The 15,855-nt window shown below is 36.1% G+C and overlaps 2 protein-coding genes across 5 annotated transcripts; one reads left to right on the top strand and one right to left on the bottom strand.

The window, feature by feature from the left end:
• The first annotated feature begins 584 nt into the window (after window positions 1-584).
• LOC108987991 lies at window positions 585-1,019 on the top strand. Its single transcript, XM_018961071.1, has one exon. The coding sequence runs from the start codon at window positions 585-587 to the stop codon at window positions 1,017-1,019; it is 435 nt and encodes a 144-aa protein (XP_018816616.1).
• A 1,020-nt stretch (window positions 1,020-2,039) lies between these two features.
• Window positions 2,040-15,281, bottom strand: LOC108988009 (potassium channel SKOR). Of its 4 annotated transcripts, XM_035689355.1 has the most exons (15): window positions 15,130-15,281; window positions 14,626-14,959; window positions 13,358-13,388; window positions 13,164-13,261; window positions 12,674-12,737; window positions 10,668-11,007; window positions 9,509-9,804; window positions 8,536-8,616; window positions 7,861-7,959; window positions 7,129-7,350; window positions 6,730-6,915; window positions 5,410-5,485; window positions 5,004-5,298; window positions 3,979-4,100; window positions 2,040-2,749 (listed from the first exon to the last, which is right to left on the bottom strand). In XM_035689355.1, the coding sequence occupies exons 2-15, from the start codon at window positions 14,877-14,879 to the stop codon at window positions 2,508-2,510; spliced, it is 2,406 nt and encodes an 801-aa protein (XP_035545248.1). In that variant the 5' UTR covers window positions 14,880-14,959; window positions 15,130-15,281; the 3' UTR covers window positions 2,040-2,507. The 4 variants fall into 4 exon arrangements, with proteins under 4 accessions (XP_035545248.1, XP_018816632.1, XP_035545242.1 ...); XM_018961087.2 differs by having other exon boundaries at window positions 13,164-13,388; XM_035689349.1 differs by lacking the exon at window positions 15,130-15,281 and having other exon boundaries at window positions 13,164-13,388; window positions 14,626-15,051.
• Between the last annotated feature and the right edge of the window lie 574 nt (window positions 15,282-15,855).

Raw genomic sequence — 15,855 nt, 5'->3', positions numbered from 1 at the left:
AAAGGGTAATGGAGTGTGTTACCACGGTTTCATATGTTGTATTGGTTAATGGGGAGGCAGGGAAAGTGATTAAATCAACAAGAGGTTTGAGGCAGGGGGATCCCCTCTCCCTCTCCCTCTTCTTTTTATGTGCTGAAGGGCTGCGTAATCTCATTAATGGGGCTGAAGAAAGGGGTGAGTTAAGGGGAGTAGGAGTGGCTAGAGGTGGTGTTAGACTTACTCACCTCCTCTTTGCAGAAATGGGTTTATGGAGAAGAGGATTTTGGGGTAGTATGGAGGAAGATGGCAGAGAGATTGAATGAAGAAGAGTTGGGCCTTATATCTATTGTGTTCCGAAACATGTGGTTGAGGAGAAATAAGTTTGTTTTTGAAAATGGCTTTTCTAGCCCAAAAGCTATTTTTATCCAAGCCAAACATAGCATGGAGGAGAGTATCTAAGTGCTCAAGGAATCAGTAGAGAAACGAGTAGCAGCAGAATTGCTAATAACAGTAGAGGAGACAGAGAGCTTGCTAAATGGAAGGCACCAAGGGAAAGAGTAATAAAAGTGAATTGGGATACAGCTTATGACAAGAAAAACAAGATGATGGGTGCTGGTGTGATTATAAGAGATGCAGCAGGGGATGTTCTAGTGTCTCTTTGTCTGAAAAAAATACATGTTAATTCTTCTGTGGTTGCTGAAACAGAAGCTTTGTGGAGAGCTTTGAAGCTGTGCTCAAAACTCAACATTGGGGAGGCTATGTTTGAAGGGGATGCTCTGGAGGTTGTTAAGGCTGTAAATTGTGCAGATGAAAACTGGGAGTGGAATGGTCAAGTGATAGCAGACTGCAGAGAACTGTTAGTACATAGACCTATGTGGTCAATTACACACACGTATAGAGAAGCAAACAAGATAGCACATTTTTTAGCAAATTATGCATACAATGTAAATGAGGAGGTAGTATGGATAGAAGATGGTCCAGAGGGCCTTTTCAGTCTTATACTCCAGGACAAGATTGTATTGTCAACTTTTGATGAATAGAAGAAGAAATGTTTCGATTTCAAAAAAAAAAAAAAAGTTTTTCCTTAAGGCTTATAGTTTATAGTTAAGTAATATAAGTTCTACTATTAAAAAGTTATTTAATGTTTGATTACTATATATTTAAAGCAATTTCAAACATGTTACATTTGTTTGGAAATAAATTAAAAAAAGTATTTTATGAGATAGAAATGACATAAAGATCACTTATTTTTTTAAAAATTATTACCATCTCCTTGAAAGTGATAACTATTTTAAACTTGTACGAGTATTTTCGCCTTTTGACACTCTTTTTAAAATTGGAACTACATTCCGCATTATTCAAAAAAATACTTTTGAGGAAAAACATCATTTTCTTCAAACATATTTTTTAACTTATTTGAGACTAAAATGTACATCAATATCTTAAATAACCTAATTTTTCCATTAAAAAACTTTTAAGGATATTTAAGTACTTTTTAAAACTTTTAATGCAATCCCAAAGAGGCCCTATATCTTATAACTTTATCTACAAATCTTGACTAACAAATTAGAATTTATATAAATATCTTTATATAATTTATTGTGCATCTTTAAATAATTATGTTTGATTTAAATAACATGTCGTATTATCTATTATGAGCATGATTTATTCTTACTTGTATATATCAGCCTATACAAGTTGTGCCGTTTCAATTACAATTTACGTTCACAAATGATTTATTCAATTAACAGACCAAGTCGAAGTCGACTTTAACCAAATTGATATCGTATAGCTTGTTGGGTAATATTTTTTTTATTCAGAGCCCTACATAGGACAAAATCGATCTCTGAAAATTTTTTATTCGAAACCCTAACATGCAATTGGAGAATACAACATGTAATCATTCAAAGAAAGCCCAAAATATATGATCTTATCATCTAAAAAGACCATTCATTGTTACAAGTGAAACTCATTTGAGAGATTATAAATTCTAGTTCCACCCAATAAAACCTAATGTGGGGGGGCCTTGACCCTTAATGTAAATGTGCTATACACATTCAGGACAAAAAATGTAATTTTTCCTTCGGCAAAATAACCTCACTAAAGTTTATTATCACATAAAATTTGGTTGAACATATGTACAATGTATGTCATTTTGTATCATATGAAGCTATGCCATTTTGTATAATTAATTTTGAGATATCTCTTGTGGTTGTAACACTTTTCTCATTTAAAACTAGCAAAATATTAACAGTTCTTCTATATACAGTTGGACTATACAACCGGCGTGCAGTCATCCATGCCACATCAGATTTAAAATGAATTCTTCATCTCTCATCAGCTCGGTCTCTCTCTCATAAGCTCGGTCTTTCTCTCTCATCAGCTCCATCAACTCTGTCTCTCTGTCTCTTCTCAGCTCTTCTCATCTCTCTCTCTCATCAGTTCGGTCTCTCTCAACAAGTGTCTCCATGTCAGTCACATTTACACGCCGTTTGTACCAGGTGCTTGCAACAAGCGTTTTTCAAATATTAATGTGTTCCACTGACGATATACAGCTTCTGGTCATCATTAATCATATCTACATCAATAATTTTACCTCCGTCTTCTGATAATATACAAGAACAACTTGAAATGTCTAGCTGCTCTGATGCTGCTTTGATAAGCTCTTCAATTGTATGCGGGACCCACAACATGATGCCATGTTGTCTATGTTCTTTGGGATCCCACGGGTGGAAGGGGAATACCGTGCATTTTTTGGGGTGCACTTTATCTGTAAATGGCAACAGAAATTCAGTTATTTACTCCTAGTTTCTCTGCCGAAGTAGCACAAAGAAAAGACTACTTAAAAAAGCTCTTAACTAGGAAAAGTAAGTAAAATAAAAAATAAAAAAAAGATAAGATGATATCAACTTAGTATTCAAACTATGATTACACAGGTTGTTTGACGACAATCTAATATAGCATGGAAAAGGAAAATAAAAAAGATCGATGGTGTGGGTGGCAATGACAGTGAAATTCAGCATGTCACTATTAAATTATGGTTTAGTTTAAAAGGTAAAACAAATGTATCAAAGGTAAACTTCTATGGATCACAGAAAATATAAATCAAAGAGAGATTCTCGCGTGACAGCTCTCACCTCCCAAAGCTCTCTTTTTAGATACCTATTTAACAATCAATTACCTTTCATTTACCCAAATAATTGAAACAAAGATGAACCACAATGATGTCCTTCCTCTTATTGGAAAACAGAATTATCCATTTTAACTCCACTTTAAGCACTGAGGCATGGGTGAGAGCGAATCCCAAGCTTTAAAAGGAAAGGACAGAAAAAAGGGGGGGGCATAAAATCAAACTTTTTTTTGTTGGCACCGATGTTCGAAACAGAAATCCCGACTTATTCGGGAATGGGTCCACCTCGAATAATAAAAGGGAAAATCTCTCAGATTTAAATCTGAGATCTAAAGGGAGCATAAGGCTAAGATCAAACCCTAATTTGATGAAAACACGTATCTATTTTCTTCATTTGATAGCCCTCTGCAGTATCAGACATGTATAAACAAGGTTTGAACATATTCTGGTGTCTCAGTGTAATAACGACTTTCTCCCTCATAAGTTCAGATCTGGGATGGGCGAAACAAGGCAATCAATGACATTCAACACAGAATCTGAGAGACAGTTTCTGCTCAGAGTCCAAGTCTAGGTCCCATGCCAGGTATTTCTGATAGGCATAACACCTCCTTTTATCTAACCCAACCCAACACACTCTTGGCAACCTGGAATTAGTAAATTGAGAGCAGATTCCAGTTTGTACATTCCTGCATTTGGAGTTTCTTTCAAGCTTTTATCTTCTTTTTACTTACCCGAATAAAACAAGCAGCTGACCTTCGTTCTTGTTAAATATTCTAGTTGATCTAACCTGTTAGCGTATTTTTTTTTTCCTTTCTTTAATAAGCCCACCTGTTAGCTTAGTAAAAGCTAATCAAAGAGATTTCCAATACCTGGGATTTCTTGAGAGCAATAGGGAAATTCTGACAACTGAGCCGACCTTGCATCTTCCAGTAGACGAATCAATTTCTTGTTTCCACACATTCGGCCTTCACTAATTGGGGTGTTTCCCCACCTACAGAGGACAAATGGCCAAAAATATGATAAAACGTTTAAAATAGTAAAATAGACGGTTAAATTACCTATAATTTTAAAAGCTTAAGCTGGTAAGAAATAGTGAATTTAAACAATTAGTTATATGCTAACACTTTCCCTCGTGTGTGGTTCAGACTCTCCCTAACTTAAGTTGGCCAAACAAGTTGACTATTTAATTGAAATGGGAGATGAAATGCAAAGTTAGTGTTTGAACTCAAGACCTATGCTTGATACCATGTTTAATTACCAATTAACCTAATAATTTAAACTGATATGATTTGATCATTTAATTTATATTCTAACATAAACTAATTTAATTTATAGCCTAACATAAGCTAATCAACTGTGGATGAAAATATTTCTTATTCCTCTTTTTTTAAAAGGAAAGAAAATATGGCACCACAAACGCTGCGAAAGGATGAAAACTACAACGACAGCCATGCATTGAAGGATCAAGCAGCTCTACTTCTTTGAGAAAAAACCCTACCTTTGTTTTAATTAATTCCAATTTTTTTCGTCGCTCCACTTTCCTTAGGTGAAGTACATTTTTTTGCAATGACGGCTAAGGGTAAAAGGGTGCAAATGGTACAGCTACAAAGAGTTTAGGCAATGTGAAAATCTGGCTATGCTTGGGGAAAAGAATGAATGGAACTTCTTCCTAGACATCATTAAAACCCTCAAAGTCAAATAAACTACTCTAATAGGTTTTTGGATGGCAAGCAAGAATTACAAGGTATAAAGTGATCTACTGGAAGGATTCATCCATATCTAGTGTGGCACCGGTTTTTGTAAGAACTGCAAGTAGGCTCATTAGCTGAACTCTTGAACTTGCAAGTGTCCTCGAGGATAAAACCAAAAAGAAAGATGAATATTTGAATTGCACCTGTCCTTTGGGAAGACACTGGCTCCGGCTTCCAAAAGCAACTGTGCCATCAAATATAATCCTTCAGAGGCAGCTACATGAAGTGCGGTTCGATGATCATAGTCTCTGGAATTTGGATCTATTCCATAGGACAGAACCCTTTTAAGAAAATCTGAATCCCCCTTTGCAACAGCCGTACAAAGAAAACTACCAGGATTGTCAATCTCCAAGGTGGCCCCTTCTTTAGATAGTAAAGAAGCAATTCGATCATGCCCATTCTTGATGGCCTCAAGTAAAGGCGTATTCCCAAAATAATCTACACAAAACAAATATAAGCCATGTGATACTATGACACCGTTAACAGAGTAAAACTTATACAAAGCATAGCTGCATAGATATATTATAGTTTACCATACTAGAAAACTACCTCTAATATTGATATCCACTCCTTCCTGAATAAGGAAAAGTGTGACATCTTCATGTCCTCTTGATGCTGCAAGATGCTGTTCAAATCAAAGGCCCGTCAAAAAAAAAAGACTTAACAAAAAAAAAATTATAAAAAAAAAAAATTGAAGGCCCGTCAGACTTGAGCACTGCTTTCTTTCTCCTCAATTTTTTATGATATAAGTTTCTTTGATGATCCAAAAACTTTTCCAACTTAAGTTGCTCCTATCACCGTGATTCCATGTATCTATCCCAGATATAAACTTCAGTACAGCTATACAATTGCAGCGCACTTCTCTAATTGCATACTTGTATACGCACCAATTTACCATCACCCCACAACATATATACAAGCATCTTTCAATACGTGCAAGAGTGTGCTTACATACAAAATGCATAATTTATAAACTTATCAGAATGTTCCTTAATAGTGAAAGAGATGGGACACTCACCCTTTCTTTAAACTAATGTTGCAAGATAACAACGTAAACTATAAGGTGGGTGCCCAAACTTTGGATTTAATAATTTCAACCGCATGATTTTGTGCAAAGCAAAGATCAGTGTCCCCAATTCGAGCTAGATGAGATTACTTACGAGGAGGCTCCAATCTACAAAATCAGAGCTGCTGCAATTAAGAATTGCAGAAGGAAAACACTGCTCTTCATTTGGAAACTAAAAATTCACGGTACTTGTCTTTTAGCTAATTCCATCTCAAATGCACACATTCCTCTAGGGAAATGCAGAAAAAATCTTTGCTTTTTGACTTATGGACTGAATTCAATAGATAACCTAGGGTCAAAGACTTATATATGTTGAGGCATCTGCTATCAGTGGGAAATTGCTGCAACGTCTTAGAACAAAAGGGGTCCTTCTCTGAAATGCGGCTAGTCAGAACTCATAAGGAGAAAAGGGAATATCAACTTTGAAGGTTTAACAAAACATAATGGCAAACTCAAGAGAAAAGCCTTGGATTTGGGATTTGCTTTTGGATAAAGAATTCTAAACAGATGCAGATCCATGCATTCCAAATGCAATTTCAGCCATGGATCTGACCTAGAGAACTAACCGGCTAATTGATGCACAGCTAAGAGATTGCTTTGAAACCAAGAAGTTAGCAAGATTGATAAAAACAATTGGGCAAACGGCATTCCATATCCAGTATATAAATCATTCAATTTAAACTAAGAAACAGTTTCCCATTCCAGGATAGTTTGATATACGATAAATCTTAGAGAACAAGGTGAAACAAAAGAGTAAACTGAAGTATAAGACAAGTCTGAAGCATTATTAAGTAGTTCCATACCAAGGGTGACCTTCCATCATAATCTGTCTTGTTGGGATCACCTCCAGTTCGTATAAAACCTTTTAGCTGATACAGATCTCCATGATAAGCAGCACTATTCACCTTCAAAGCAAGCTCGGCTTCTTGTTTTCCAATATGAAATGTGATATCCGACTCCAATTGCTTAATTCGATTACTATCGCTTCCCTGTAAATTATCGTCTACTAAGCATCTTATTGAAACGCTAGAAAATCAAGATTAAGTTTATACAAAGAATAAAAATAAATAAAAAATAAAAAAACCTCTTCATGAATTGGGAAGACTGGTATTAAAATCTTTCTATATTCAATTCTAAACTCTGCTGCCGCTGGCAGAAATTTCAGGAATTAAGATAGAGTGTGGAATGCAAGAGTTAATTACCTCCAGAAGGTTGTTCAAGATTTTCCGACCATCATAAAAGTATATATCTAGTACATTTGTAAAAGACTGTTTATCAAGCCGTAGAAGCCTGCAAAGTTCACAAACCCGAACTGTATAGGGTTGAGGAATGTTGCAAAGAATAGAAATTACTCCAAACGAGCTGTTAGGTTCTAGTAATGAAATAGTCTCTTCTAATCCATCTTCACCTCTGCCTGCCTCCTCCTGTACAGGAATAGTTATGTTGGTATTTTAAATCTATGCAGGTTGAAAACGTCAGAATTTATATCCCGACCTTCTCAGAAACAACTTAGTGGAACATAACAATATATGTGAGCATAATGAATTGATTTTAAAAAAAAAACAAATGAAAGAAGCTGACCCAGTGAACAATTCAGTGGATGTATGTATAATGAATGCTTGTAACATTCCAAGACCTAGTGCAAACTAAAAGCTTTGTGCATCATATTGAAACTATATAGGCAAATAATCTACAATGATCTAGAGACTAGAGATGACCACTTTTTTTATTTGTAAAACAGACTAGAGATGACAATCTATTAAAATGCTTAAGCATATATGCAGACTTTAGTAACTTATCAAAAAAATATATATATGCAGACTTTAGTATAATAGATATATCTAAGAAATATTACGAGGGAAAAAAGAAAGAAAACCATAATGTTCATCAAACGAAATGACTGAAAGTAATGACTACAGAATACAGAATCATACCAGCACACCATGACAGACAAAATACAGTTGATCTACCACATTTCCTTGTTCCATTATCACTTCTCCTGGGAGAAAAAACTCCTCATGGAGTCTAATAACCTGCAACATCAAATGAAAAAAATTCTGAATCACATGAAGCCAAGGATTTCAATGTAGTAAAGGAAATACTCCCAAGATTATGCAGCATTAAACACCAATACTTGTGATCTTCACTCACGCTCCCAATTTTCACCGCCATTAATGTCAAGCTAACTAAATTTGAGGTAGCCTTTATAACACCATATCTATGCTAGAGCGCTACATTGACATCCCTCTATCCACATTTCGGTACCTATGTTGAAATATGTGACTTCTGACATCAAGAAATGAAACATGTTCTCAAACACAGACACACACAAACTTCAAGCCCGTGCTGTGTTCATCTCATGCTTCAAAGAAGTTGCTATTTCCTGTCCCACCCAGGTTTGATGTCAGTCTGTGCTAAATAGCAATAGAAGTTGGTGCCCAAAAGAATTACAAATGACCCCGAAGAAAAATGAACTTTTCAATGATATCCTAGTATCTAAATCTGATTTATATTATTAATGGCAAACAAAGTCCATCGTCTAGGGCAAATAGTGAAAATGAGTCAGTATAATATATAAAGATTTGTACAATGGCAAGAAAATGACTTACAATCTGGTTGATAAATTCTGAAGAGCACCCCTTAAAGAGAGGAACCTTTTCAATGTATGGCAAGTATAAAGTTTGGGAAATCTGCAAGGAAGAGTTGATCCATTTTGAGTAAATCAAAACTGTTTGACAGAGCAATTAATTCAATCAACCAACCGATGTGGGATATAAGAGGTTCAACATCAACATCAAGACCAGTTTGAGACATGTAGGATATTCTAGGTACTATCAAATTTCACTTAATGTTTCTTTGCAATAGGAAGCTAGCAGTTCCTTTAATTTTAGTTTTCCATAGATCTAGAATCCAGGTGCACATACATACATGCATAGACACACACACACACACACACCCCTACATATGTTAATCTTCAATACACACACATATTGCCCCACAAAAGTGGTGGAGCGTGATATCTAATTCAACGCAATTTGATGTTACCCTTACAATTAGAGAAGGAACTTTCATCAATACATTTTAAGTATATTAGTTTTTTTCTAATTCAGCTGAATGTGTTTACTATGTGTAAATGTAAGTAGTCCAAGAAATATCTGATATTTTTCAGAATTATAAAATTAACATTTTCCTGATAGACACGTTTGAGGAGTATCAGGTGCATATCGAAGAGTATAAAATTACGGCTCCCTTAAAAGTACCAGTGCTGCACAGTCTGCAAGTTTTAAGACAATGGGTACGTAAAAGATGCAGTTGCTGACTGAGTCAAACTACTAATCAGTTAACTGGTACATCACATAAACAAATGCCATCAAAATAGTATCGGTCTTGGGTAAATATAGAAGACTGAAAACATAACCCAAAAAAATGAATACTACACAATAGGAACAGTGAAAAAGTCTGACAGGAAAGCATTGCCAATAATCAGCAGATAAAAAGAGTTGATAGCTATTCTAGTGTTTATATTCATCAAAATGGGTGAAAATTTTGAGGTTCAAAAAGTCATCTTTCGTTCTACTTTACCTTTGCTCGGATAGACATGGGGATGTCCTGAAGAACAGCAGCTTCAGTGTAGCTACTCTCATACTGTAGGCGCAAGTGGCCCTTGATTTGACTACGGATGTCCCTACCAAGTCCATTTCTGTTCATATATTTGATGATATCTGTCATTTTGTCCCTGAACTTTTCTGTCTTTGATCCTTTTACAATCAATGCTGTCATGTTACCAATCAAATAAGCGCCAAGAACCATGTCAAAAGAAACATATATCATGATGAATATCATTTCCCTCATATTGACTGCATGAATATCTCCATAACCTGCAATAGAAAGAGGCATTACTATAAGCACAATGGGAAAGTTTGCGAAGTTTCAATTTGTATAAAATTTCCAATAAACTTCAATTAACTGCCCTTAAAGCACCAAAGGAAAACTGCTTCTTATCAAGCTGAAAATAACTAAGTGGCCAAAATGAATTTGTTCCTTGATTGGAAATCAAACTGGTAAAACTCTTAATTAAAATGTAAAAAATAAAAAATAAAAAATTATAGGTGCATTTATCATATATGACGTGCAAGTTTTATCCGTTTTACTCCTATATTTAATATCCAAATGAGTAAATGGCTGTAATATAATGAACTGCTTTATTGTTACTGTCATGGCATTCTTTATTACTTTTACATATGAATCTTTTGACTCGAATCATAGGCATCAAAAAATTTCGTTTTTGTACTGACCATTCCCTCCGTAAATTGCCTTTAAACTAAGGCTACAAAAAAAAATGGAGCATGATGCTTCATTGTAAAGTAGAAGTTCATACGTATTCGAGTAACACACAAAATATACATATATATATATATATATTTAGTGCACAGTCAAAACTTTCATGCCTCCTTCTACAGTAGTAGCCAATGTAACATCATTTGATGAACACAAAAAAAAAAGACAGAAAATTAATACTTGTAATATTTTGGTTAATCTTTTACTTATAAAAAAATGATCTTTAGGTTAGTCCGCAATAATTTTGCAGGAAGTTCATTAAATATGCAAATTTGCGAACCCCACAGCATTTTATCAGTTTTCTATAGTAGAACTATGCAACTCATGATATGGCAAATGTCACAAAACACTATCACTTTTTTGGTTTTATTCATTGACATAGAAGTGAAAAAAAGTAACTTACCAACCGTGGCCATGGTAACAATTGCAAAATATAATGACGTTGTGTAGCGCTTCCAAAGGTCAATCTCTCTGAATTGTGAATAACTATAGTCACCCAACTTTAAACTTCCAATCCATGTGTAGCCCTCTTCAGAAGGAGGCAGAGTGGTGGCCAGATAATAAAAGATGCAGGCTGCTGTATGTGTGCAATAGAGTTCAACGGCAAGAAGTTTTATAATCCTGGTAAACATGTAATTGATACGTATATCTTTCTCCATGTTTTGAAAAAATACAGTGACTTTACGGACCCGACTTAACCTGATCCATAGAAGGTACCTCACTTCCTCCCTTCTTCCACAAGCCTGTTCAGAACAGATTTCTCAAAATGATTACAGAAAGAGCAACTTAAAAAAATATTTTGTAAAACATAATCCATGAAATCTAGAAAACTGGATAAATTGTTGTACGCAGCCATCCGAACATAAAGATTTCTTTAGAAGTATATATGGGGAAGCTTTAGAACTTTGAATTTTCTTCAAATATGCTGCAAACTTGCTCGAATCACAGATCCTACTCTCAGTTTCTTATTTCAAACTTATTGGAACACCTTAGTGCTCTGCCTTATTTAGGAGGCTCTGCCAACAGGAATATAACGACATATCCCACTGGAAGTGTTGACAGGGGAAGTCACAAAACCCCAATGCATAGCAAACATGGTTACCAGACCAAAAGCCAATACCCCTTTGTGCAAGAAAACATAATGTTAATGCCTAAAAATAGCGCAATAGGCCGAAGGGGAGAAATATTCCTTCTCGGCCCGCTGAGACTATTAGGCCATCGATCGGTGCTATACGTAGCCCTCAACGGTGGTCCGGTGCATTTGTACGGCGTCGGTGCATACATATATGGCAGTGAGCAGAAAATAAATGCAAGGAAATAAGAGAATGGGACACAAATTTACGTGGTTCGGCACTAGGCCTATGTCCACGGGTCGTTTGGAGGACAAATCCATTATAATATGCGTATTTTACAATCTCTCATGGTTTGTCCTCGGTGTACAATAGAGATCTAAACTCTATCTTCTAGTGGAGATCCCGTCACTAGAGCTCTCGTCGTGAGGTTAAAGAAATTGAACAAAAAGAAGTCGAAGCAAGAGTCCCCCTAAAAGTTATCTGGAAGCCCCTTTTATCCTCTGCTCCTCCCTTGCTTTATGTCACATCTTCTCTCATTTACGTCACATCTCTACTTTTCCTCCTGACACCATTTTCCTTCCTCAGCTCGTTGTCTCCTCCTTCCTTCTCTCTTTCTTCCTTTCTAATGATTCCCCTCACATTGGACTGGGCTTGGAAACCCAATATGGGTCTGAGATATTTTATCCCCTCCACATTGCATTTGACTAAATTTATGTTTTATTTTACTATAGAGCAAATATGGTTCTTACTTATAAGTAAACACTAGCGAGAATAAGATTTATGAATATTTTTTCAGTCCAAGTTATTAATCCATTAAGATTTACATTGCAGTTAATTAGCACAGATGAAGTCGTTTGTTGAAATCCAACCTATGTAAAATTAGGGAAAAAAACCAGTAATCATCTCATTTCCATCACCATTAACGGAGTGGACAGGTCACATTATAATGCCCGCAACTATCAATATTTTCATGCTTAGAATGTTATGAGAATAGTCAATTGATCTTTCCGAACTCCACAATACAAATTAAAGTAGGAACGTTGAAAGGTTAAAAAAATAAAAATTAAGGGCTTCGAAAGAAACCAAGGAAAAAAGAAAGAATAACTGTGGAAGTTCATTGCGGTAGTGTCAGATACTCTTCCACGCGCATGTGCTTTCAAAAGTAAATAGAAAAACAAAACAAAATATAAACTTTAATAAGATGATGGTTGAAACATGGCAGATATAAACCAGAGGACAAAGAAAACATAATAATGTCTTGAATATGTAGAATTTATAACAAGTACTAAAAGCAAGAAAAAAGAAGTGATAAGAGTACAGATAGAGAGAGGGATACCTTGTAGATAATGTCCCAAGGCATACAACCAAGGAGATCAATGCTAAAACTAGATTTCAAGTACCTGCAACCAAGAATTTAAACAACGAAAACAATATCACAGCTCTTAACAGAAGCCAAATGTATTCATTAGTAAATCTAAAACATAATTATGATCATATAATCCCATCTATCATATCGTTGTATTCCCACTACAGTCAGGCCATGTTAGCCAGAGTGCAAGGATGAGGACTCACTTTTCAAACTTTCCAATGTGAATGAACAACTTCAGAGTTCATTAGCTCAGCATTTTTACGGTCCTCCCGAAAGAGAGAGAGAGCATTTAATTTCATTAAAACTCTTCCACCGCTATAAATGGTGAAGAGTTGTGCAACTTTTAAATAGATTAAAAACGGATCATAATGTTATTAAAAAAAAACGGATCATAAAGTTTTAAAGTCGGTCCCTATTGTCTGAGAACCGAGGGAATCGTGGAGGGAAGAGAACTGACCTGATCGCTATTGGGGTGCGCTTATAGACCATTCGGTACGTCTGGATGTCTCTGTAGGCCACAAAGAACTGTAAAACAATATCGACAAGGAAAGCCATCTGCCCAACAATGTCCAGTATAAAAAGATCATCGTGCAACCCCCGAAAGAACCCAAACTCCATGGGTGTGAAAAATGATGAATACAGTGCCCATACCAGTATGAACTTTGTCCATGCCCGATACCACCTGCATTTAACTTCGATATATGCTCAGTTTTCTTTTCTTTTCATTAACTATACAAATGCGTTAATGCCCACATTATGAAACACACAAACGTAGCATGACAGACGTAATAGAACTTCGCTTTATTAAATGCAAAAAACAAAAGGAACTTTGCTTTATTCGCCAAACAGTGAAGCAATGATGACTTATTTGGACCGGAGTGGTATGGGTGATACAGAACCGAAATACATTATAAAGTATATGGGCTATAGATGATATCGGGTCATCTTCCAGTCTCTTACAACTACGTTTTGTTAGCTAAGAAAAAGATAATGATTTTGTAGAATGAAAATGAAATATTTGAGAACTTATAGAGTTGGATGAACAGAAAAGAGGTGGCCAACAGCTACTCAATTGTCTTCATTCGATACGCCTTTCCGACCTTCACACGACCAACCCGGTTACAAACTGGATTTCGCCATGATTAGCTTAGCCCAATTTATAACAAGGCCAACTCAAAAACCATACAATTATCAGAAAAAGAAAAAAAAAATCGTTATATAAAACAACATAATAGAAAGTCTCTCTTAAGAAAGTCTTGCAAATGCCTTAAAGTGTTCTCTTGTATTCTCTTTTTTTTTTTCAATTTTTTGCTTAGGTGTTCACTATTTCATTATTTACCACGTTGAATATCACCAGAGGGATTGATTTCAAACTTTATTTATATTTTATTATGGATTTCAATCTAGACTTTCAACTTTTAGCTCTCCGTTTTTGTTAGTTCATCGCCCATGAACTAACAAAACTGTACGAGGAGCAAATAAACAAATTATTTAAGGGCCTTAGGCCCATGTTTTCGACGGGCAGCCCATACTAAACAGTTTGAAGTTTGGACACACGGGGAAGACGGCCGATGCTAATTGCATGACAGACTGCGATCCTTGAAGGCACCAGTCCCTGTCAACGGGTCCTCATCAAAAGAAGGGGTCCACCAGCGACAACTAAGCCTTATAGGCTTACAAGTTACACCATGACCACGACCCAAATATTATTCAGTTTCAAAGACAAATCCACCTCATCCACCCGTCGAACCTACCGCCGTTCGATTCTTCAGATTTTGAAGTCAAAACCAAATGACAACGACCTGCTCAACGCTCATTCCCCGGCCAAATCTTCGGGTAGGGCTCATCCGGTACCTTCTTCTTTGTAGAAAATAAAAATGAAAGCGAGAGAGAAATAGAGAGGGAAGTGGAGGCTGTACCGGTTATCGGGGCGGATGAAAAAACCTCGAGAGAGGTCTCGGATGCCGTGGAAAAGGCTGTCGCGACTGAATATGCGGCGAGTTGACTCGAGCCCCAACTCGTTCGTGATCAGTTTGAACCGACTTGCACGCGACGAGTTGATCCGGTCCCTCAGCTCCTCCAATTCGTACTTCTCCCCATTCTCCTCCACCCGTTCCTCCACCTGCACCTCCTCCTCCTCCGCTTCCTCCTTCTTCGCCGCTCTCCCCGGCATATCCGGTAAAGCCCGAATCCGATTTTAACCAGGACCCTGTACGAACGGTTCTCTCATGAACAGCATGCGGTCGAAAATCCCTGCACAAGCAAGAAATCAGCGCATTGATGACCTACTACTACATCTTCGAATATTAAATACTAGTTAGATTAGGACCAAGGAACTATATATAAATCTCTCACATTATCCAAACGAAAAAAAGAAAATGAAATTGGAGGGATGGAGCAGTCTTAACCGTGCGTATGTATACCTTTTGGAGAAATGACAAAGCAAAAAAAGAAATAGGGATCACGAGGGAAATGGGACTTGGGAGCGTCCAGCGACGTCTAAAGCGGCTTCCCGTTTGGAACAAATATTGCTGCTCGGCTTTTCCCGGAGATCCTGAGGTCCACAATAACTGGTTTGAAATTTAGTAGGAAAATAAAGCGACAGAAAGAATGAGAAGATCAGAAGGCAGATGGTGGGCTCACCAGTGGCCTCCGTCAACATGATCTATCCACATTATTAGTTTCTAAATTGATTTTTTTTTTTAATATTACTATATTAGTCTTCTTTGATGAAAATAAATATTAAAATATGATACATCAATTATCGTAATCGAAGACGATAGAATTTCAGACAGAAAATTAAAAACAAGAAAAATCATTTTTCGAAGAGTCGTGTTATAAGTACGTATAATTTTACGTGTAATATTAAGTAACGGTATTATTTTATTTATAATTTATTTTTTAATTTAAATTTTAAAATTTTCGTCACGTTGACCAACTGATATATAAGCACGTGTGACTGTGTAAATTTATAAGGAATTGATAATATTTTCCATTTCCGAATATCTCTCTCGTACCCAAAATTGAAAGTTATAAAATACTCATCAATGCAATGAATGTGAGGAATATATAATATATTGTCTAGGGTGGTGTGTGGTTTAATTTATTAAAACATTATAAACGGGTGACAGAAACTTGTTTTTATCATT

Source organism: Juglans regia, chromosome 1 (genome assembly GCF_001411555.2).
Source record: "Juglans regia cultivar Chandler chromosome 1, Walnut 2.0, whole genome shotgun sequence".
Lineage (NCBI taxonomy): Eukaryota > Viridiplantae > Streptophyta > Magnoliopsida > Fagales > Juglandaceae > Juglans > Juglans regia.
The sequence above is the reverse complement of the archived record's forward strand: the minus strand, read 5'-3'. Positions and strand labels throughout refer to the sequence as shown.

What these genes read in the sequence shown, in the direction of transcription:
- LOC108987991 (XM_018961071.1), top strand. Translation starts at nt 585, where the DNA reads ATGGGTGCTGGTGTGATTATAAGAGATGCAGCAGGGGATGTTCTAGTG.
- LOC108988009 (XM_018961087.2), bottom strand. Translation starts at nt 14,879, where the DNA reads ATGCCGGGGAGAGCGGCGAAGAAGGAGGAAGCGGAGGAGGAGGAGGTG. An exon ending in TTCATCCGCCCCGATAACCG is followed by an intron (nt 13,389 to 14,625) that starts GTACAGCCTCCA and finishes AGTTAAATGCAG; the next exon opens with GTGGTATCGGGCATGGACAA. An exon ending in TGTTACCATGGCCACGGTTG is followed by an intron (nt 9,805 to 10,667) that starts GTAAGTTACTTT and finishes TTTCTATTGCAG; the next exon opens with GTTATGGAGATATTCATGCA.